Source organism: Hemiscyllium ocellatum, chromosome 8, assembly GCF_020745735.1.
Source record: "Hemiscyllium ocellatum isolate sHemOce1 chromosome 8, sHemOce1.pat.X.cur, whole genome shotgun sequence".
Lineage (NCBI taxonomy): Eukaryota > Metazoa > Chordata > Chondrichthyes > Orectolobiformes > Hemiscylliidae > Hemiscyllium > Hemiscyllium ocellatum.
The window spans coordinates 48904278-48929417 of record NC_083408.1 but is presented as its reverse complement, the minus strand read 5'-3'; the positions used below and the strand labels follow the sequence as shown (position 1 = coordinate 48929417).

Here is a 25140-nt window from a genome sequence, read left to right as displayed (position 1 = left end):
TATGGTTTGTAGATATGCCAGTCTAACTAAATAATCCCCGATCAGTCCTAATCTTTCATTCTTCTACCTCCCCTCAAGTACTGCTGCATCACCTGTGGTGCCAATACTGACTTATTATGTGCAGGTACAGGTGTTAGACTGGGTGGACAATGTTAAAATCACACTACACCAGGTTATAGACCAACAGGTTTATTTGGAAGCACAATCTTTCAGAGTGCTGCTCCTTCATTGGCTACCTGATGAAGGAGCAGCACTCCAAAAACTAGCGCTTCCAAATAAACCTATTGGACTATGATCTGGTGTTAAAACCGAAGACTGCAGATGCTGGAATCCAGATTCTGGATCAGTGGTGCTGGAAGAGCACTGCAGTTCAGGCAGCATCCAAGGAGCACTGAAATCAACGTTTCGGGCAAAAGCCCTGATCTGGTGTTGTGCGATCTGTAATACTGACTTAGTTCAGTGTACTCTCCTGAGGGGCCATCACCCTCATCAGTCTCTAAAGTGGAAAACAGATTTGTGAGCGAAATCATTTCAGGAGACTCTTGCACTACTTGCCTGGTTCTTGATACCTTGATATAAAGGTCGTAGCTGATAATAAAAAAACGATCTGGAAATACAAATGATTATTAAAAGTATGGAATTTTGAAAAGCTGTATTATTTGTTCAAGAGGAGAAAAGCCTTGGTTCCATTGTCTGAGTTAAAAATTCCTCCTCTTTTATAATCTGAACTAATTGATTTGGTTCTAGTCAAATTAAATTTCTTTCAATAGATGGACTTTGCAATTAAAACACGAGAAGGCATTCTTTAACTTTAAAGAAGTTTATAACAATGTTGTGATCATTTGGACTGCAGGCTTTGCATTTTCAAAAAAAGTTGAGTTTAACTGATTCAGATTTATTATTTATCTTTTGTGGTTTAAAGTGTTTGTAAATTAGTTGTGCAATTCCCCACAACTGTAAATGCTTCTTTCTTTGGTAAGTTGATTTTTTATTAAAAAAATAATGCTGGATATAATTATTTTGGAAATTGAAGAATTGAAGTTGATGTGAGTTGCTCTTCTATGCAGCCAAAGGTGAAAGCGAGTTTATTTCTGTTAAAAGAATAGATGGAACGTTTAATTTTTGATATATACAGTCTGGGCAGCTTGTGGGTTTCTGAGTATCAAGGAAGAAAGTTACAATTTGAAGAGAAATAAATGAAACATATTGTTGACCAACAACACTGCTGGTTGAATTAAAAAAAAGCAACATGTGTATAGTAATTTCTTTTAAATGGATGTTCTGACATACTAATGGTTTGTGTATTGAAGTTTTTCTGAAATAGACATAGAATGTTGTTGAGTGGGAGGATTTGCAGTGAAAACATAATTTAAAAAATCATTTTTATTATCATTGTTGATTACCTGGAGTGATGGAATGAAATTGAGATTTTAATAGGTGTGAAATTTTTGCAGATTACACCACTCGGAAACATGGGAATTTATGAACCTGAGGAAAGAAGCGTCAACAAAAATGACAAGATATTGGCAGCTCTTATTCTTTGGAATACTATAGAACTTAATAATATTTTAAAAGTTTCAATAATTCTCCTAAGAATTAAATGTTCATTTATTGTATAGGGTAAGAGTTAATGGAGCTGTAAAGAAATCTATCTTCTGTTTTAAACTAGTTTAGATCCAAAGAGTTGTGATAAAGACAAAAGCAATTATGATTGTCAAAGGAATAAATGAATGGGTCATGTTAATGCCTGAAAACGGATGGAATATTTGATTCCCGGAGAAATAAAAATACTGTTATAGCAGAAGTGAGGTCCCTTCAATGTACTTGAATGAGAAAAGATGGCAATTAGTGGAATGTGTAAGCTTCATTGTGAGTTAGAGAAGGATAGGAAATAGATTTGAGGGAAAACACGTTATAAAAAAATCAGATTATTATTTGCGTGATCTGGTATCTACAGAAATTTAATGAAGGTCAGTAAAGTGAGAATTAGATCAGTAGTTTGATCATTTTCTCTTGTATCCTTGAAGTAATTTCTTAAGAGAACTGAACTGCAGTTGACGTACTGATCATCATCAAATATATTGATGGGAGGTAAACAAAAATTTTGATCCTTTCAATATGATTACGTGAAGTCTAGAAAGATTGACAAGAGATTGGAATTCTGATGCAAATTTGCAGTTGTGGTCAGACTAGTGCATCACAACATATAAAGGGACAAACTGGTGAAAATGCATGACACTGAAAAACAGATTTCCAACATGTTTAGCTACATGAGAATGGCATGAGTGGTCAGTAGAAGGAGAAATGTTTAAATTATCAATGCATTAACACATGCTTCCGAGAGAAGTGAGTTTTATAATAACTGAATTTAAACTTAATTCAAGTGTACAGAGAATGGAATAAAGTTAAAGGAATTTGTGTTGCAAGATAAGGAATATGCAAAAGATGGGTACAGGGAGGAACTATAGGAGAAGTAGAATTTGGTGTTTTACATCAGGCCAAAGAAGGATTATAAACAATTATTGAATATGAGTGCCCTAAGGTTCTAATCAGGGCTTTATGATTTGTAAACTTCATTTGGGTGAATATGGTGAATTAATAAGGTGTAACTAGATGAGAAATTGAATGCTACGGTATTTTTAAACCTCAAGGTGGGGATTATAGGATTGCATTATTGTTCAATAATTAATTATTTTGAGTTGATTACACAGCTGAAGAATTAAATTATATTCTGTTTAATTGTGATTAGTTGTTAAACAGTTTCTGCAGGGAAGAAACCAGAGGTCAGTTCAAAAATAAGATTATGGTTTCATTGTTGTTTTATGGTTCAGATTAATGAAAATGCATTTCTCTCTGACTCTCTTTCTCTCCCACTCTCATTCTATTCACCCATTCTTCCCCTGTGCCATTTTTCACTCCATCTGTCTCACACTCTCTAACCTACTCTTTCTCTCTAGGTCCCCGTCTCCCTGCCACTTCCGGGTTATTGACCAATCCGGTCTTTCCTCTCTCCCCGGTCCCTGGTGCGGGGGAGGGGAGAGAGGCTCTTCAGCCAATCAGTGTTGGCGTTGCTGTTGCCGGGGCCAGAGATTCGTTTTCGGCGGCGGGAAAGGCGGTGGTTGCTGTGTGTGTGTAGTGGGGGTGGGGGGTGGACTGTCAGTCTCCGGATCGCTTCTGTGGCCTGGTGCTGCTCGCCGAGAGTGTGGGGGCGCGTCCCGGGATGATCCTGAGCCGGGCGCAGTACGGTCAGATCAGCCGCTACCTGGAGAGGCTGCGGCCCAACAGACAGGGCCTGAAGCTGCTGATGGAGCAATTCCCCAGGTAGGGGGAGACACACAGACAGATAGCTCCATATACACACTGCAGCTGCCTCACTGTCAGAGCAGCGGGCCAGAGCAAACTCAAACCAACTCATAAAGGCACAGAAGATGGACAGGTTGGACCGAAGGGTCTGTTTCCATGCTGTACATTTCTATGACTCTATGAGAATGCTGATAACATTCGTTGGAATCGGGTTTTTGTTCTTAAATGGCATATATGGTCATCTCTGGCTGATCCACCATTTATTGCCCAAACCTAGTTGTCTTTCAGAAGGTGATGGTTGAGCTGCCTTCTTGAACCCCTGCACTCCACCTACTGTGGGTTGACCCAAAATGCCCTCAGGGAGGGAAATTCCATGGTTTTGACCCAGTGGTATGGTGGTATGTTTCCAAGCCAGGATTGTAAGCGACTTGGAGGGGAACTTACAGATGGTGGTATTCCCATGTACCTTGCTGCCTTGTACCTTTAGATGGAAGTGATCATGAATTTGGAAGACTAAGGAGTCTTGGTGAATTTCTGCATTGCATCTTATGGATGGTACACATGGTTAATGAGTGTCAGTGGTGGAGGGAGTGAACATTTGTGGATCTGGTGTCAGCCAGCAGGCTGCTTTGTTCTAGGTGGTGTCAAGCTTCTTGTGTTGCTGGGATTGTGCTCATCCAGGCAAATGGACAGTATTCTGTCACATTCCTGACGTGTGTCTTGCGGTTGGTGGATAGGCTTTGAAGTGTCAGGAGGTGAGATATTCGCTGCAGAATTATATAAAGTTTTTTTTGTGTGAGGCCTTTGCTGTAACAACCATATCCCAAGATTCCATGAACAGCAATGGGTCAGCGTCAAAAGCAAAGTATTGCTGATTTTGAAAGTTTGAAATAAAAACAGAAAATGCTAGGAATATTAATTGATCAACCAGCATCTGAGAGAAATAGTCAGTGTTTCAGGTTGGTGATCTTTCATTGGTGGTCTCCAACCTGAACTGTTGACCATGTTTTTCTCTTGACCAGTGCCCTCAATCTATTGAATGTTTCCAGTCATAGTCATAACAAGACAGTCAATTCTATCTGTGTATCTATGATGTCCCCTTGAAGAGCAATTTCATTTATTCTATATCTCAGCTGTGTCCCTTTTAGTCCTGAAAATTTAGTATAATCAGATAATCTATTTTGGTGATGTTTGTTTGAGAAGACCTGCACTATACTTTTTCAAAGTGGTACCAGGAGATCTTTTAGATCATTTATCAGAGCAGATCTCTGGTTAACTCTCCATGCACAGAGCTGATGTGTTATGCCTGCTCAGCAAAAGAGAAATGCAGACAGTGAAAAGCCAAGACAATTAACAGACATTGGAGAAAAGAGTAGCACAACTACAAGGTCACCGGAGAAGTAAAAGTTGGGTTTAGAATAATGGTGGAAGGATTGAGCAATAGATAGTGAGGGGGGAAAAAAATTATAAATGCAGAATAATTGTATGTGGAAAGAATGGCAAACAAATGAGCCAGCTGACCAACTTTGATGGAAGACTGGTGCAGGAAAGCTGATTAGATATGTGACAAAGTGAGGAGGCATTAAGAGAAGGACTTGGAAAAGTGGAAAGTGATGTGATGGCTTGACATGTTGATCCTGACCAAGAGGAGAGGTAGACAAACCGAACAGAAAATAAAATGGGATTCCAGGTAGATGTAGTTGGTGTGAAGGATGGAGTGTTAATAGGGCATGTGCATTTGGAGACACTAATCTTGTCTATTTTTTGCTCCTCAGCAGAAATGACATTTGACACTCATCCTTATGGAGCAGAGCTTGTTGACCTTGTTTGGGAGAAATTTGTGGTTGATGATATCCTCTGAGCCCTCCACCCAGACATGTATGGTCGAGTGGGACATTCTCTTCCTCTTGCCTTGGGAAGAGGACCTCTTGCTTGAGTAACTTGGGAGAGGGCATGCAGTGAGTCAAACTGAACCATGAGGCCAGTTGGGATCTCACTTTTGCAATGCTGAAATCTGTTTTGCCGTGCAATTTTCTTGCAGGAACCAGAGAATGGGGGCATTGGCACATGTAGGGAAGAGCCATTTTGGGGGATTGATGATGCCTTTTAATGTTGAATTTGGGGCAGTGTGGCAGTATTTGATGGCTCCTGTTTGGAGTAGGGAGCTGACAGTTGCTGACAGCTGAATATTGGGTTAGTCATTGGACATTGGGTTTGTTGCAGGATGCTGGAGTGGATTTTGAGGTAGTTGCAGGTTGTAGAGTATTGGTGTGGTCAGTCAGTCTCGGGATAATCGCTGGTCCTTGGATATGGAGTTGGCTGTGATATGGGGTGGGGCTGACTGCTGGCTATAGGGGTAGGCTGTAGCTGCAGATCCAATTACTGAGCCTTGCACACTAGTGGCCTTTTCAACATCATGCTAACATTTCTTTCTGCATTCAGTGGCCATGTGGCTGCTGCCCAAGTGTCATCTGTGACCACTGTCTTCCATATTTCTATTCCCACCAATTTCTGAAAAAATCACAGTACTTGTGGTGATCTCACATTTGTGAGTTTACAGAGATTAACTGGAATGGTAGCAGGAATGTAGGATTTGAGTTAAGTGACTGGTTTTCCCACTAGATGAATTAGGTTCCCACTGCGAAGTAAGTCACTTTCCCTATTTAAAATCTGTACTAGCTAACATCACTCCAACAGAACTATTTATCCAGTGGTATTCCTTGCCATGAAGACATCAGTGATCAATATACTTCATTAAATATTTCAATCAGAGTGCTCAGAATACACCGTTCGTTAATCAAAATGATTCTAACTCCTACCAGTCAATAAACATTGAAGTTTAGAAGCATGGGAGCATCTTATTGAAACATATCAGCTTCAGAGAGAGGATCAACAGGGTAAACTGATGGAATGCTTCCCATCTTGGGATAATCCAGAACTAAGGTGCGCTACTTAAAAATGAGGAGTCTCCTATTTAAAATGGTGTTGAGGAGGAGTTGCCCTCAGAAGTACATATGACATGAAAATATATGTGAAAGGGGTACCAGATCAGTTAAGAAGCAGTGTGCAGGACAGTGAGAGCTTCTAGCTAAATTTTAGATTACACTAAAGATCATTACTAAGCTGCTTCCTTTTTCTGATCATTGTCCTTTCAACTGAGGAAGTGAGACAAAGTGTGTTGGCCAATGTTGTTGTGATGAAGTTCTGTTGTGTGGTAGGCATGATGAGAAAATATCCAAGTATCTGGAGAAAACCACTGGAAAACAGGGAGTGTATAGATCAGTAAATGCAAGACCAATTTCAGGAATGATAGATGATTTGAGAGAAAAGGATCAGAGTGCAGGTGTAAAGATATGGATGAAGATCTGGAGGAAATGTGTAGTTTCAGATAGCTGGAGTCAGTCATGGTAGAAAATGGAAGTGACAAAATTGAAACAAGGGAATGGAATAGTTCTGAGTGGAGTAACTGGAGCAAGTACAATGGAGTAATATCTAATATTGAAGTTGGAAGGAAGAATCCACACGACAGTTGTAAAATCAGCCTAACTATATGTTACGGAAATATTGGCAAAGTCAAGGAGAGAGGAACATGACTGAGTATTAATGGAATATAAATTCTGTGATAAATGCTTTGAGTAATGAGAAAGGACAGATCGGGAACTGAGGCATCAGATTGTCGGTGACGATTATGCAAGCATTGAAGAAAGTCAGCAAGAAGAAATTTGAAGATATGTTACCTGTTGCAGAGAGGAATTGTGATGATGAGTAATGGAGAGAGGATTGCCAGGAAAAATAAGAAGAGAAAAACCTAAGATCAAATGGAAAGATGTGGTGGCCAGAGACAAACACTGGATTGGAAGATGGATGCATGACTGACGGGAGGAGATAGGAAAGAGTGATCAATCAGTATTGTGATGACTTCAAGTAAAATAGAAACACAGAAAATAGATGTGGGAGTAAGCCATTCTAGGATGCTTTTCCGTTCATTATAATCATGGCTAATCATCCAACTCAAAAGCCTTTTCCTGCTTTTCTCATTTGATCCCTTTAGTCCCAACTGCTGTGTCCAACTCCTTGAAATAGCACAATGCTTTCTGCTTTATATGGTAGTGAATTCCACAAATTCTCCATTTTCAGAATGACGACAAGTGATGAAGGTCGAGCCTGAAACATTGACTGTCTTGCTCCTTAGATGCTGCTTGACCCGCTGTGCTTTTCCAGTGTTACACTTTATCTACTCTTGACTTCTCCAGCATCTGCAGACCTCACTATTTCCTAGTCTTCCCTTACCTCAGTCTTAAATAGTCTTCCCTGTTTCTTTAGATGGTGTCCCCTGGTTTCAGACTCCCTGCCTTCACTCGTCATCGGGAACAGCCTGCCTACATCTACCCTGTCTAAACCTTTTGTATTTTATTAGATTTCTGGGATACCCCCTGATTTTTGTGAACTCCTGCAAATATAATTCTAATTGATTCAATCTCTCATGTGTCAGTCCTGCTGTTTGGCAAACCTTCAGAGGACTTTGTAGCAAGGACATCCTTTCTCAGATAAGGAGACCAAAACTTAGAACAGTGTAGTCTCACCAAGATTCTATTCAGATGCAGCAGGAAATCCTGCTACTGTTCTCTAATTCTTTCACTATGAAGGCCAACATACCACTTCCTTCATGACTGCCTGCTGCAGCTGCATGCTTACCCCTCAGTGACTGTTGTACAAAGACACCCAAGTCTCATTGCGCATTCCCCTCTCTCAATTTATAGCCATTCACATGATAATCTGCCTCCCTGTTTTAGCTCCCAAACCTCACATTTATTCAGAGTATGTTGCATTTGCTTTGCACCTGTCCAGGTGAAAGTGGAGATTAGAATTAAGATTAGAATAGTGCTGGAAAAGCAGGTCAGGCAGCATCTGAGGAGCAGGCAAATCGACGTTTCAGGCCAAAGCCCTTATCAGGAAGTTTGTATCTGTCCTCTCGAGCAGCTTGACCAAATCGCACTGAAGCATGCCTGCATCTTCCTGACAGCTTACTGTTCCACTCACCTTTTGTGTCATCTGAAAATTTTGAGATAAAACATTAAATTCTCTTAAACAGATCATTAATATATGTTGTGAATAGCTGGGGTCCTAGCACTGATCCCTGCAGTACACTACCAGTCACTGTCTGCCATTCATAAAAAGACCCATTTATTCCCACTCTTTTCTTCCTGTCTGCTGTCCAGTTTTAGCTATTGAATATATTACCTCTAATACTACTTGCTTAAACTTTACATGCTAATTTCTTATATGGGACTTCGTCAAAGGCTTTCTGAAAGTTCAAAATATCACATTCACTGGCTCCATCTCATCAACTCTATGAATCACATCTCAAAGAATTCCAGTTGGTTTATCAATCATGGTTTATGTCTGATTCTGCCATTCTTCTCTAAGTGCTAAGCTATTAGAATTGTTTATTCTGAGGTCTAGCATTTTTCTCTGCCACCACTGTCAGGTTGACTAGTCTATAATTCCCTGGTTTTCTCTCTCTCCTTTTTTTTAAATAAAGGGATTACATAGCTACCCTCCAATCTGTAACCAGAGTCCATATGGTTTTGAAAGATGACCATCAATGCATTCACTCTTTCAAAGGCCACTTCCTTAAGTACTCTAGAATGTAGTTTGTCAGACCCTGCGGATTTATCAGCCTTCAATCCCATCGATTTCCCCAACGTAATTTTCCTGCTAATACTGGTTTCCTTCAGTTACTTACTGTCACTTAACCCTGTATTCCTCAATATTTCTGGTGTGTTATTTGTGTCCTTCTTTGTGAACCCAGAGCCAAAGTATGTATTGAGTTGGTCAGCCATTTCTTTGTTCCTCATTATAATTTCCCATTTCTGACTCTAAGGAATCTACATTTGTCTGCACATTTATTTTCTCTTCATATACCTGTAGAAACTTTCACAATCATTTTTTATATTCCCGCAAACGACACTCATATTCTATTTCCCCTTTTTTCATCAAACCTTTTTCCTCATTTTGAATTCTAAAATGTTGCCATTCCTTAGGTCTGTTGTTCATTCTAGCCAATTCATAGATTTCTTCCATGTATCTAATGCTATTTCTAATTTCCCTTGTCAGCCGTGATTGGGCCACTTTTCCTGTTTTACTTCAGTGCCAGACAGGAATGAAGTTTATCCAAGTGCTCTTTGAATGTTTGCCATTGCCTTTTCACCATCATCCCTTTCAATAACATTCCCCAATCTAGCACAACCAACTTGTGCCTCATACCATCATATTTTGTCAGTGAGATTCAGAATCACCTATGTCACTCTCTAACCATGATGAGGATTCTATCATATTATGGGCGCTCATTTCCAAGGTGCCTTGCACAATTACATTGTCATTTATTGCTGTCTCATTAGGCAATAGCCAGTTGAGAATGACCTGACCTCTTGTTGATTCCTCAACATATTGGTCCACAAAACCATCCCTTATACACTCTTCAAGTTCCTCCTGTATGATTTTGTTAGTAATTTGATTTATCCAATTGATGTGCAGATTTAAGTAATCCATAATTGCACCCATCAGTTTCCTGTATAATGCCATTCCCAACATCGCCCCTACAGATTGAGACTTTATATCTAACACCCAGTAATGTTTTTGCCCCTTGGTGTTTCTCAGCTCTACCCATACAGATTCTACATTTTTGAAGTGAATGTCTTTGCTCACCATTGCATTAATTTCCTCTTTAACCAGTAGGGCAACTCCATTGCCTTTTCCTTTTTGTCTATCCTTCCTTAATATTGGCTACTCAGTTCTCATACATGGGGGATCCTGCAACATAATCATGTGTGTATCATATCTGTTTTCTATTTGCATGATCAATTCATCTATTTATTCTGAATCCTCCATGTTTTAAGGCACTGAGCCACAAGGTTTATCTTTTTACTTGTCTCATTCCCATGGTTTTTCATTGTGGCCCTGTTTGATCTTGACCCTTGATTTCTCTAGCATTTCTCTTATTCCCCTTTCTACTTTTTATTAGATTCTCTACAGTGTGGAAACAGGCCCTTCAGCCCAAGCAGTTCACATTGACCCTCTGACGACTAATCCACCCTGACCCATTTCCCTCTGACTAATGCACCTATCAATATGGGCAATTTAGCATGGTCAACTCACATCTTTGGACTTTGGGAGGAAACTAGAGCACCCGGAGGAAACCCATGCAGACACGAGGAGAATGTGCAAACTCCACACAGACAGTCACCTGAAGCTGGAATTGAACCTTGGACCCTGGTGCTGTGAGGCAGCAGTGCTAACCACTGAGCCACTGTGCCCTTTATTCCCCTTCATCTGACTGTTTGCATAAGTTCCCAACCTTCTGCTATTTTAGTTTAAACCCTTTTCAATTACTCTGGAAAGTACTCCCGCAAGGACGTAGTTCCAGTCCTGCTCATGTATAACCTTTCCAGTTTGTACTGATTCCGTGTTCTGCAAAATTGTTCCTCAAGCCCCAGTAATCTAAAACTCTCTACCTTGCACCATCTTTTAAGCCATATATTCATTTGATATATCCTGCGATTTCCTTTCTGACACATATGTGGCACCAGTAGTATTCCTGAGATCACTACCTTTGCAGTCTTACTGTTCACCTTACTGCCTGACTCTCTATAGTCTGCTTTTAGGACCTCATCCCTTTTTTTTAAACCTACGTCATTTGCCCCAACTTGTATCATGATCACTGGCTGTTCACTTTCCCCATCCAAAATGTCCTGTAACCACAGGATATCCTTGTCCCTAGTACCAGGGAGTCAACATATCCTAGAGTCTTGTTTGTAGAACACAGAAATGTCTGACTATTATCCTTACAATGAATCCCATGTAACAATTGTATTCCCACACGTTTTACACCTCCCCTGATCAAAGCCAACCACGGTGCAATGAATTGAGCTGTTGTTGTTTTCCCCTGAAGGGCCATTCCTCTCAACAGTATCAAAAGTGATATAATTTTGCCATTCAGCACAGCTGATCTGCTGTCAAATGCCAAAATTCAGAATTTGACAGGTAACTGTTCGTTTGGTTTTGGTTGTTTATGATATAAATAGATCCTCTGGAATAAATGTCTCAAAATTTTCTGTGGAAACATTTACTAATCTATTTGATCTGTAGTTCATTACAGTGGCTACTTTCTCTAAGTTTCATTTATTACAGCAGTAAAATGAAGCCAGTCCCCACAATTAATTTCTATTCTTCGGTCTCTGATCTGCAAACACCCTCTTCCTTTGTGTGCGTGTGTGTGGCATCTCTGCCAATATTTCTTTGTAAATTGCTTCTGAGTAAAGTCCTCCCACTTCTAATTGATCCCTAATTCTCTTTTTTCCACTCAAGATGCTACATAAAATTGTTTAGACAGATATGGTGAGCTCAATGCATATTCCCTATAAGAGTCTCCTGAAAAGATCATTTCCAATCAACTGTGATCACCGAATGATGGACAATATTGCAGTCTCCGAACAGCTTTGGGAACAGCAGTTAGTAATTTTATTGGACTGTGGAGATTTGGGCATAACATTCCCTCTTAATGCTTAAAAGGAAATTTTTTTTTAGTATGTTGTTAGAAGCAGCTAGTGTTAAAGTTGCATTCATTATTTTTGGAACTTTTCTAAGTAATTGAACAGCAACTTGAAAAATGTTTTGCAACTTTGTGGTTTGAGTTGTTTGTTATTGAGTTTTAAACCAAGGTGGAGATTTTTCTGCAGCTTATACATAAATTTAAAGCTACTTATTTGTTTAAATTTCGGATTCCTATTTCCAGCAGGATTTTTGGATTTAAAGAAAAACAGCTGACTGAAGAGAAATTAATTATAAAATATTTTCTTTGTTTACCCCACCAATTATTCATAAAGCACCTTTAGCAGAATGACAAGTTCCAAGGTGCTTCACAAGAAGATTAGCCAGATAACAGGTAACTGAGGGTACAGGAAGGTTGAACTTAAAGAAACTCAAGTCATAGAGTTGAACAGCATGGAAACAGATTTCAGTCCAACCTGTCCACAACAACCAGATATCCTAAATTATTCTAGTTCCCTTTGCCAGCATTTGCCACATATCCTTCTAAATTCTACCTGTCCATGTACCCAACTAAATGCCTTTTAAATGTTGTAATTGTATCAGCCTCCACCACATCCTCTGGCTGCTCATTCCATACATGCACAAACTTCTGAATGAAAAAGTTGTCCCTTAGGTTCCTTTTAAATCTTCCACTCTCACCTTAAACCTATGTTCTACAGTTTTGGACTCCATGTTTCTCATGATTTTATGAACCTCTGTAAGGTCACCCCTTAGCATCCGATGCTGCAAAGAAATTTGTAAAGAAACAAGCACTCAAAACAGTCCAGGACAAAGTACCCCCCTTGATTGGTATCTCATCCACCACCTCAAATCTTCTCTCCCTCAACCAGTGATGCATCGTGACAATAGTGTTTGCAGTCTACAATATGCACTTAAGCAATTCACCAAGGCTTCTGTAACAGCACATGGATACAAAGGGAATTTATCCATGGCAAATCCTATTGAGTTTTGTTTGAGGTAACTAGCAAAGGAGATGAAAGAAACCAATGGCTGCTGTGAGTTTGGATTTTTGAAAAAAACTGGTGAGATACCACAAGGGCTTATTACACACAATTAGCCCTCAAGCAGTTGGTGAAATGGTGTAAATTGATTGGTTCATGAACGGATTATAGGTATAGCTGCATCATTTTTGGGATAGCAGGCTGTAGTTAGTGGAATGCTACAAAGTTATGTATGTGGGCTTAGGTTTTTCACAATCCATAGATGGAAGGGACTGTGTGTCATCTATCCGAGTTTGCTGATGGACCAAAATTAGACTGTGAGAAAGATACAGAGTCTTCTTAGGGATGTGAACAGGTTAACTGAGTGGGGAAGAACATGGCAGATCATATTTAGAGAACTGTGAAGTTTTTATGCTGATGGAAGTAATAGACTTTTTAGAATAGTAAGAGACTGGGAAATGTTGGGATTTATCAGGTCCTGGATGCCTTGGGAATGAATCACAAAGTGCACATGTAGATAGAACAAATAATCAGGAGAACAAATACTATATTGACCTTTATAATAAAAGGGATAAGTGCATAAGAGTAAAGAAGTCTTACTGTAATCGCATAGTGTCTTGGCAAGGCCACACCTCGTATGTAAAGTCTATGTCTCTTGCCTAAGGAATGACATAGTCGCCTCTGAGGGAGTACAACAGAGAATTGACAGAATTGACTGATTTCTGTGACTGAGGGATAATCTACTGAGAAATGGAGCAGGTTTGGCCAATATTCTTGAGTATTTAGAAGAAAAAGAGGTGATCGCATTGAAACCCAAAAATCAAAATGGGCAGGGTCAACACCAGGAGCATATTTCCCCTAGATTGGGATGTCTAGAGCTATTTGTCCCAATCTCAAAGTAAGGGTCTTGCCTGTTAAGAGTGAGAAAGGAACTATTTCTACACTCTGAAGGCTGAGAGTCTTCAGAAATTCTACTCCAGAGAACTGTGTATCTTTTTAGGTAATTATGGGTTCATGATGGAGATTGATACTGAGAGAAAGTGCACAAAGATAGAGTTGTGGAACAAGATCAGCCATGATCTCAGTGAATGGTAGAACAGGTGAAAAGGGAAATCTAATTCTTATGCTCTTAAATCTATGTCATGCTTGAAGAAGAATAAAGATTTCACTCTCTGTAGACATTTAAAGAAACTCTAAATGCAAAACAGTGAGACTTTGGGATGCGTTTTGTCATGACCATGGGTCAAGGACTATGGATACTTTGAAGTTGGAATTCCCATACATGATTTTTAAACAAGGGCTGACGCAGCAATTTACAGATGTAAGTCAAGTGGCTTTCTGGAGAGAGAAATTCATGGGATGACACAAATGCAAAGAAAGCTTCAAATAACAGCCCTTCAAAGATAGTTGGGTGTTGAGGCAAATCGCAGCAGATTGTATTTTTATAACTCCAAATGTATTAAGGAATTGCACAAAAGCAAGCCTCATTTTGCGGATTATATCCCAATTTGCAGAAACATTTTGTGTTTTTTCTTTTCTTTGAAAAATGCACAAGAACAGAAGGTAAAAAAGCACTTTAAGCTCTTCTGGAATGTGTTAGCAGGACTGAACATTCTCGTACATCAGCTGAAGTTTAAATGTTAGCATACTGTGAAGGTCACACTTAAAGAATGATCTCCTCAGGTTACCCTGTGTTGCAGGTAAAAGGACTCTCTACATCTGCCTGAAGAACATGCAACCGGGCTGTCACCTGAATGATGGAATTTAATTGCAGCCGAAAGGGAACAGATCTGTAGAATCTCAACTAATCCACCTAACTAAGGATTGTGAAACTGAAAGTTCAACAGCCAATATTGCACTTCTGATAACCTCCACCACGATGCAGCAATATCCAACTATCCATTTATCTATTTTCTTTAAATTCTATCCTTTTGGACTTGCTCCTATCTCTACTCTAATTCATTTGGTGTTTATAATTAATAAATTGACTTCTTTTATTCAAGAAAGCCCGGTTAAATTGGCTCACTTTCCTCATTCCTGATGAAGGGCTTATGCCCGAAACGTCGAATTTCCTGTTCCTTGGATGCTGCCTGACCTGCTGCGCTTTTCCAGCAACACATTTTCAGCTCCTTTTAAAAGATAAGCTCATTTAGGGTTTGGAGAAAGATATCCAAGAAAGAATGGATTTTATTTTTAAATTAACTTCCTTGCAACCAACCAAAACTTGTCATCCCTTTCACCTGGAAGCGTAATGATTTGAGGTTGTGCATTTGGAACTCTTGCAGCTTGGGAAACCTTGCCTGGAGTCTGGTTTCAACAATTTTCATAAATCTTTGAAGGCTAGGAAGGTGGTTGAGAATGTGTATAAAATATTCAAATTTATAAATTGGCACATAGAATACAAAGATGAGGAGGTTGTGTTAAGCCTTTAAAAATGAGTTAATGGGCCTTCCGAGTCAGTATATTCCTGTTAGGGTGAAAGGAAAGGCTGGTAGGTTAGGAATGCTGGATGACAAGCGAAATTGAGATTTTATTCAAGGGAAAGAAGGAAGCATATGTCAGGTATAGATAGGGAGATTGAGTGAATCTTTAGAGTATAAAGTCAGTAGGAGTATACTTAAGCGGGAAATCAGGAGGGCAAAATTGGGGACATAAGATAGCTTTGGCAAATAGAGTTAAGGAGAATCCAAAGGGATTTCATAAATATATTAAGGACAAAAGAGTAACTAGAGAGAGAATATGGCCTCTTAAAGATCAGCAAAGCAGGCTATGTGTGAAGCCGCAGGAGATGGATGCAATGCTAAAGGAATATTTTACATTCGTGTTTACTGTGATGAAGGACATGGAAGATACAGAATGTGGGGAAATAGATGGTGACATCTTGAAAAATGTCCATATTGCAGAGGAGGGTGGCTTGAAATGCATATCAGTAGATAAATTCCCAGGACCTGATCAGGTGTACCCTAGAACTTTGTGAGAAGCTAGGGAAGTGATTGCTGGGCCACTTGCTGAGATATTTGTATCATTGATATTCACAGGTGAGGTGCTGGAAGACTGGAGGTTGGCTAACATGGTGCCCCTATTTAAGAAAGATGGTAAGGAAAGGCCAGGGAACTATAGACCGGTGAGTCTGACATCAGTAGAGGGCAAGTTATTGAAGGAAATCCTGAGGGACAGGACTTACATGTGTTTGGAAAGACCAGATTAGAGATAGTCAGCATGGCTTTGTGTGTGAGAAAACATGTCTTATGAATTTGATTCAGTTTTTTGAAGGCGTAACAAAGAGGATTGATGAGGTCAGAGCGGTAGACATGATCTGCATAGACTTCACTAAGGCATTCGACAAGGTTTCTCATGGACCACGATTTAGCAAGGTTAGATCTCATGAAATACAGGGAGAACTACCCATTTAGATATAGAACTGGCTTGAGGGTAGAAGACAAAGGATGATGGTAGAGGGTTGCTTTTCAGACTGGAGGCCTGTGATCAGTGGTGTGTCACAAGGATTGGTACTGAGTGCACTGATTTTTGTCCTTTATAAAAGTGATCTGATGTGAACATAGGATGTATAGTTAGTAAATTTGCAGATGACACCAAAATTGGAGGTGTAGTAGACAGCTAAGATTCCTTCAGAGTACAACAGGATCTTGGTCAGACGGGCCAACGGGCTGAGGAGTGGCAGATAGAGTTTAATTCAGATAAATGCGAGGTGCAGCATTTTGGAAAAGTAAATCAGAGCAGGACTTATACACTTAGTATGTGTGATGTGTTACTGAACAAAGAGTGCAGGTTCATTGCTCCTTGAAAGTGGAGTCGCAGGTAGATAGGATAGTGAAGCAGGTGTTTAGTATGCTTTCCTTTATTGGTCAGCGTATTGAGTACAGCAGTTGGGAGGTCATGTTGCAGCTGTACAGGACATTGGTTAGGTCAATTTTGGAATATTGTGTGCAGTTCTGGTCTCCTTCCTATCGGAAGGATGTTGTAAAACTTGAAAGGGTTCAGAAAAGATTTGCAAGGATGTTACCAGGGTTGGATGATTTGAGCTATAGGGAGAGCTGAACAGGCTGGGGCTGTATTCTCTGGAGAGTCGGAGGCTGAGGGGTGACCTTACACAGGTTTATGAAATCATGAAGGACATGGATAGAATAAATAGATGAGGTCTTTTTCCTGGGGCAGGGGAGTCCAGAACTAGAGGGCATAGGTTTAGGGTGAGGGGGGAAAGATATAAAAGGGACGTAAGAGGTAATGCTTTCACACAAAGGGTGGTGTGTGTATGGAATGAGCTGCCAGAGGAATTGGTGGAGGCTGGTACAATTACAGCATTTAAAAGGCATCTGGATGGGTATGTAAATAGGAAGGGTTTAGAGGAATATGAACCAAATACTGGCAAATGGGACTCGATTAGGTTGGGATATTTGGTCGGCATGGACAGGTATCTGGTTAGGTTTGAATTCTACAGTTTTGAGCGCACACTTTTGGAAGGATGCCAAAAAGGATGGTTGCAGGACGAAACCAAGAGTGAAGAAGTTTAGTTATCGGAGAGATTGGACATGCTGAAATTGTTCTGCTTTGAACAAACAGGATTAAGGGTCTATCTAACAGAATTTTACAAAGCTAAGGGGCTTTGATTAAGCAAGTAGGAAGAAATGGTTCCCACGTGCAAGTGGATTAGGAAATAAAGATAGTACATCTTAAATAATTCGCAAACTAAAAAGGGACAAAATGAGAAATATCTCCTTTCAGATTTGGAACATATAACCTGAAAGGCAAATAGTTGTATACTATTGAAGCTTTCCAAATGCAATTGGATGTATTACTTGAACAAGATGTATTTACAGAGGTATAGGGAAGAAATTGGGCAGTGGGGCTAAATTTTACATCTCTTTCAAAGATCTTGCATGAACACGGTGGGCTGAATGACCTTGTTCTGTGCTGAGTTTCCAGGAGTGTATGCCAGGTTTGACTAACATTCCCACCCCAATTTCCTTCTTTCTCAGAAACATGTAAAGTTTCCTCTTAAGCACATACTTCATGCATTCTTTTAACATCACCTATTGCTAATCTATTGCACAATGTGATGTTTCTCTGTTGAATGCCCATTTATTTTCTGGGTAGACTTTCCAGTTCCATCATAATACTTATTTTGACTATCTTGAGATCAATTTGCATATTTTTAAAACTCATGATTGTGCCAATCTGTAATAACCAAGGCATCTAATTTTGGGAAAATGAAACTGGATACAGTGCTGCAATTAAGAATTAATCAAAGCTTTTTTTTATCAAAGTGAAGTGTTAAAACTATGTACTTTATCTCCTTGCGAACTATTCATCTGTGGTCACCAAGTACCTCCTGTTATTTTTAGTTAAAAATCCTACAACACCAGGTTATAACCGGTGTGATTTTTTTAAAACTTTGTCCACCGAACTCCAACACCGGCACCTCCACATTCAGTATGATCGGCCATTGACCCATGCTGAAGTAGACTTGTTTCAAGATAACAGAACCCCAGTTCTAGTTTTCTTTTAATTTTTAATTTTTAATTTTGAAACACCAAAATTTACAATTCTGTTTTTGTTTTATGATTGTTTGGCTTGGACCTTGTTTCTGTTGCCTTTTTGGTTTGAAACTGTTTTTTGCTATTTTTCCTGGTTTAGTTATTCTGTCCTTTCTGCTGAATTCCACTTTACAAATCACTCAATACAATATATTCTCAGCAATTCCATTGTTCCGGTGCTGTCCTGAAATTCTGTACAATATTTTAGTTGAATTTCACTTTTGGAAAATTTGATATTTGAAAGCTTACTTATTTATTCTTTCATGAGGTCTGTGCGTTACTGAAAAAGATCTGTTTCCCATTGATGCTTGCCCTTTAGAAAGTGGTGGAGAACTGCTATTTTGAACTGCAGTTCAGGATTTTGACAGAGTGACAGTGGGAAAAGGTGAAATTCCAAGGTAGGATGGTTTATGGTTTGAACTGAAACTTGCAAGTAATAATGGCTACTGTGAGAGCATTGGTGAGTTCCTGCAGTGAACCTTGTATATGATGCACACTGCTATCTCTATGCATTTATGTTGGAGGGAGTGAATCCAATGTTTTGGCCTGGATTATGTAAAATGTTTTGAGTGTTATTAGAACTGTTCTCTTTTAGGCAAGTGGAGAGTATTCCATCACATGGCCTATTCTTCATTAAAAATTACTTGGCACTATAGTTCCCAGCGTCTGGTCTGTTCTAATAGCCAAGCTATTTATGTGGCTGGTCCAGTCCCATTTTTGGTCCGTGGTAATGTCATTGAATGTCTCAGCAATGGTCGCATTATCTCTCATTGAAGATTGGTTGGAAATACTTAGAAATATTGAGTAGGTTCAATGAAGTGCAAAAACAGTGATATAAATAGAGGGTTTTATTTTACTAAAACATGATGGGAAATGGAAACAAGCAATGCTGAATGCACTGCAGTCAGAACTCCCAAGGGAGAGGAACAGAATAAAGTTTGGTGAAGAAAGCACTGAAGAGTTGACGTCCTACAGTTCCAGACACTGATCAATGTCTTGTCCTTTCCAACTATTTCCATGTCCATTTCTGATTCATTATACTAAACTGAAAATAGTGAGATTTTTGTAAGAAGTCTTGGAAACAAACGATCTATGGCATTTTAGAACAACTGATGTAGCAAATGCTAATTTATAATGTTGGCAGCATTCTTTCACGTATATATTTCTCTTAACAGAGTTTATTTTGTAGCATTCATTCAACAAAGACTATAAATTGTACTTAATGTTTTTTTATGGAGTTAGCCAAAAAGTATTCTTGCTTGTAGCAGAGTTATTCTTTATCCACTTTTTACTGATGAGGTTCAATATCTGCATATAATTAATGTCGTGCACATCAAGGTATAATTTATTTTTTATTACTTTATCAGGTTTCAGGAACCACACAAAAACTAATACAGTTTTAAGGCCCTGATGGGAAGATCTCCTGCCACTCTTTACAGTGCCTGCAAAATATATTTTCTGTGTCCGATCAGTATGCTATACTCTGGGGGTTTTGTGATAGGAATGGCAGGAAATCACGCTTCAAGACATAACGGATTGACTAGGCCATCCATCATTTGTTAGCATGCGTTGAGCTGCTTGGTTTCTGCACAGGGGCTTGTGATTTAGTAAATACTTCAGAGATGAATAGAGCTGCTCACATGGGAAGCTATCACTGTCCTTCAGCAGACTAAGACACAGATTCATGCTGAGAAGGACGTCCAGCGGCAGCTCATCAGTAACTGGTCTGTCACAGTTGGTGGTGGCCACCGACCATTCACAGTATATTAAATGCATCTTTAATATCTGCTTGAGTAGATTTAATGAAGAAAATTCTGTTTCTGTACACTAACTACAGTTTCCCCTTGTGTTTTATGCAAGGAAATACAGTTAGCAGGGTAGCACTGCAACAGAAATGCAGTGCAGAAGCTTCGGGATGAATTATCTTTTTGCATCTATATATTAATATAAGAAAATCTCTGAAATCACAAATATTATTATCAATAATTTAAACCATTTTAATTTTTGTATGGAAGACAATAAGGCATTTTGGCAGCAAATTATAAATCAACAATAAAATTGTCTAAGGCTTGCAAAGTGCTAGAGGCTTGTCATGTAAACAATTATTTGGATATCTAAAATAGCTTTCTGCAATTACCATCGTACTTAGCTTTCTGCTGTTGAAATAAAACTTTTAAATAATTTACTGACATTCAAATAGCTAAAAATTACCATTGACCCTTCAAACCTTGCCTCAGGGAACCAGTTAATTTCCTTATAAGTTGAAATATTTGACATCTCACTGTTGTTTACAAATGAAAGTTCATTTTAGATGAATAATCTATATCAAGGTTAATTTTAATATTTATCCTTATTAGCTTCAGCTATTTTTATTAGGTAAATTCTGTAAGGTTTTCTTATGTTTCTTATTCTAATAATGTTGGAAGCAAACAATTGATTAATATAAAACTTTTCCCTGAGAGAAACCTTCAAGCTTCATTATTTTTGGGTATGAAATTACACTTTGAATCTAATTTTTAAAATGGTAAATTCAGATGTTCATTCAGTTCACAGTTAATTTAAAATAGCAAGAATATTTTTGTGGTGAAGAGGGTATTTTAAAGTGAACTTTGATTTTCTTACATTTTAATGTCTTTTGTCTACTTTGGTATGACTTGCAAAATTTAAATTTATCTTTGCGTATAATGTTAGGGAAGGTCATGTGCCAGCACATAAGACACAAAGCCAAAGTTCCTCAGCTGTGCAGTATACGTAACACAGATGTTGGGGTGTCATCTGTCAACTATGCTATCCTACAGAGTTAAAAGTTCTAGAGGGAAAATAATTCGACACAGTGCTGTCACTGTTACCCTTTCACAATTCGACAGCATGCAAATTGCACACCTCCTGCTTAGCTGCATCTTCCTGTCTACTGTCTACAGAAACTGGAATGGAAAGAGTGCATCTAGGACTCAAATTATTGACAAGAGTGCTTTGCTGGAGATTTGAATTGGAGATCGTCTGTAGTTAGCTTTAGTAAATCTCCCAATGGTGTTGCAGAAATTCCCGCAGGTTTCTGCCCAGGGAGAGGTCTGTTCAGTCCTTTTCTGCCCCCTTGAATGAAGTTTGATCTGAAGATGCCCTGCCTGAAAAACTGCTTTCAGTTCAATTTGCATACATCCCCTGAGTCTAACTGGCAGATGCTTTACTCTTCGAAATGTTTAAAAGAAAGTACGGAACAAGAGGTTGCAGGAGCTCCATGTACAGTCCCTGAACGTTTTGGAAACGGCTAATATGCAGTTTTCATCACTGCTTAGGCGGGGCACAATATGGTGCCTGTGGTTCACTGGGGAATATGAATGTTGATTAAGCATGCTTTCAGGCTTTGAAATTCTGAAGTAGTGTCAGAATAATGGATGTTGAGCAAATGTCAAGCATTTGTTAATTTCTCTGTTATTTGGGGTTTATCTACCATGATCAATCAAATAAACTAGTGCTTTTCTGTTGTGGCATGTGCCATTGATATGGTGATCAGCTAGCTGTAAAGGCCATTGTTTTCCTTGTCGCAGAAAAAGGCAATGTATATTGAGAGTATAGAGGATAACAAAACCTTTTCAAGCAGAAATACTCTGTTTGCACAGAATTAATTTATAGCACAGTAATATTATTTGTAAAACTGCATTTTAAAGTTTAAAATATAATTATAATTGTTTTTTAAGGGAAAGTAGTTCGATAGCCACTACACTTAAATTTCCCAAATGAATGATACTTCACAAAAATAAATGCATCGATTTAAGAGCACTGTAAATGGTACAGGTAAATGTAACAAATGTTGCAGAAACTGGATTTTATACTTTAGTAAAATATGTAGTTTAAGATCTCTTCACAACTGTATATGACAGATTTTGAATTTTTTTCTCTTTTAACTTAAGTTATGGTCATTTGGAATATAATTCATCAAGACAATATCGTCTGAGGGCTGTTATATATTTACCCTGGAATTTTTGGGGCAGTGCAACTTGCAGGAGAGGAATGTCAAAGGGAACAAAACTGTGGCTGTTTTGTAGATATTGGTGTTTTGTTCTCCTGAATGTTGTAAATGTCTTAAATCTTGAGTCTGCTTACTTTGGAACTGAATGTTACAGATCAAGCATGTCATTGTCCTTGGTCTTGGCTGATTGTAGCTCATGAGGCAACCATTCTTGTTTGCTATTCGGTTATTCTTCCTGGAAATACATTCATGTGGATATTCGATCAGAGTTACTCCACTCCCTCTAACATCCATGGTTGAATAGATTGCTTAGGCTCACACAAAAATCAGCATTTAGTTGAAGTACAAGAAATTTAGCAGTGTGTGGGGAAAGTCATTCTATTGTGAATTGTATACCAGAATGGGTCGAGGAAGAAAGTTGGAGGTTAGATTTGGAATTGGATCAGAGGTGGGGGCACGTGCAACATGAGATATGTGTAGTTTACTAATCATGATGATGCATTTTGCAACTTTGATAATTTTTATGTATGGTGTGGAGCTCATGTTTTTGAAATCTTGACTGGAACAAAAGGAAATTTCATACTTCGGAAATTTTTCAAGTAAATAAGCTGGTTACATTCTTCAAGGAGTTTCGTTGATAGTATGTATAATAATAATTTCAAACCGTAACCTTATTGAGACCAAGATGATAAAGTGGTGTTTGTTAGTTATTTGCAGTGATGTTTTCGAGCCATCTCTGAATCTGTCCATAATTTCCCCTTCAAGAGCACAGTTAAGCACAGTCATTTGCATTAAATGCACCCAAATGCAAAATGCATACTTAAAGTACCAGCAGGAGCCTCATTTTCACAGCAATAATTTACTCCATGTAGATAGCCCAGTGGTGGGTTCATAATAAATTGCTTGTGAATCAAAGAGTTTTCAATGTAGCAGATTTTAAATACAGGAAAGCTGCTATTAACCTCCTTTTAGGGTGAAACATCTCTTGCAATTTTAAGTTTAACTTCTAGAAATGAATTTATACACTGCGGATAATTTCAGTGAATAAGTTCAGAATTATATGCAAATATTTTGCCCACCATCTTTGTGTTTATGCAGCAAAATACTTACAAACCACTCAAAAATTCATGAGGGCAAACAGTATTGCAGTATTAAATGGGCAACTGGTATGTTGAAGACAGGCAAAATAGTTCATGTCCATTACTTCATTTAAATAAAAGTTTAGCAGGAAAAATCAAATGCTTTTATTTGTAGTTGACTCTAAATATAAGGTTTTCCCAGGTAAACAAGTGATCAGTTTTCAACTTCAATTTTGATGCTTGATTTTAATTAACTATTCATCTGTAATCCAAAAACAACAATTCAACAGTTGCTTATCCTGTTCTATATATGTAATTAAACGAGGAATTGGGGCTTTCTGACAGAAATTACTTGAATCAAACCCATTTTCAAAACTCTCACTTACTCCATTAAGTATAGGAACAGCAGCAGTCACTTCAGCCCCTCAAAGCTGTTCTACTATTTAATGAAGTTGTGGCTGATCTGTGTCTTCGTTTGATCCAAGTGCTCTGGCTCCTTACACTTCTAGCTTTCTCTGCCAAAAAAAATTTTCAGATTTGAAAATATGAAGTGAACCACCATTTGCTGTATTTTTGGGGGGCATAGGATCTTCATTTCTATCACCTTTTGATGGAAGTGCTCCCTGAAGACACCTGCTGAATGACATCATTAAATTTTTAAAATAGTGTCCCCTTGTCTAAGAATCCTTCCCCCAGCCAAAAGTATTTTTCTGTATCCACCCTGTCCATTCTTTTAAAGACTCCAAAAATCTCAATCCGATCATTCTTGACATCTATATTCCAGGGAATATGTAATCTCCATTCATAGCCTAACCCTTGAAGTCATTGCAGCATTCTGCTGAATCTGCACTGCACTTCTTGCCAGCCCAATATTAATAGAAAATTAAAATCTCAGATTTTTATGGGACTCTTCATCTGATCAGTTTTTCACACAAATCTATACCCTTATATGACGGAAAAGAAGCGTGTATACTGCTCATCCTTTCACATTGAGTATAGAAAGAGAATACAATTCTAATGCTGTTGCTATTTGGTAGTTTGTATTAGCTTTTTTTCAAGAAATGTTTTTGAACATTAAAGTAAAAATGCACTATATTATTATGTTCTATTCACAGCAAATTTCAGAAAAATACTGCAAAAGTGTATTTGCATTCAAGTGCAATATTTTCTGAATTTGTAATTAAACTAGCTAATTAAAAACATGATTGGGGGAAAAAGATAATCCTGAAACAAAGCCATGAAGTTGGCTCCTTTTCCAAATTTTTGTAGGTGAAACCAATTCAGATTTTGCTGGAGTTCAAAGTAACCATTAAACACTGAACACATCTGTTAAATATATGCATGATTATAAATGATAACTGTTTCGGCTTATTTTACTAATTGGAAGGAGTGAATGTTCTGCATAAAAAAATTAGCAGTAGATACACCTCTTTAAAAGTTTTATTTTTGTTCATTTGCAGAACATGGGAGTCACTGACTGGTTAGCATTTATTGCCTGTCCCTAGTTGCTGTGGTGAACTGCATTCTTGAACTACTGCATTCCACATGCTGTGGGTTAACCGACAATGAATGCCCTTTGGGAATGAATTCTAGGATTTTGACCCAGTGACAGAGAAGGAATGGCAATGTATTTGCAAGTCAGGACGGTGAGTGGCTTTGAGGGGAATTTGCAGGTGGTGGTG

At 38.6% G+C, this 25140-nt stretch overlaps 1 protein-coding gene across 3 annotated transcripts in view; it reads left to right on the top strand.

Annotated features, from left to right (window-relative positions):
* Window positions 1-3095: 3095 nt before the first annotated feature.
* The window catches only part of cdin1 (CDAN1 interacting nuclease 1), a 159406-nt gene continuing 137361 nt past the window's right edge, over window positions 3096-25140 (top strand). For 2 of the 3 annotated variants that reach the window (XR_009644966.1, XM_060828930.1), the window contains exon 1: window positions 3096-3321. Coding sequence is in view for 1 of the 3 variants with exons in the window: in XM_060828930.1 (XP_060684913.1) it covers window positions 3221-3321 (101 nt within the window). In the remaining 2 variants the exon portion in view is untranslated. The remainder of the gene's footprint in view (window positions 3322-25140) is intronic. The other variant, XM_060828931.1, reaches the window with a different exon arrangement.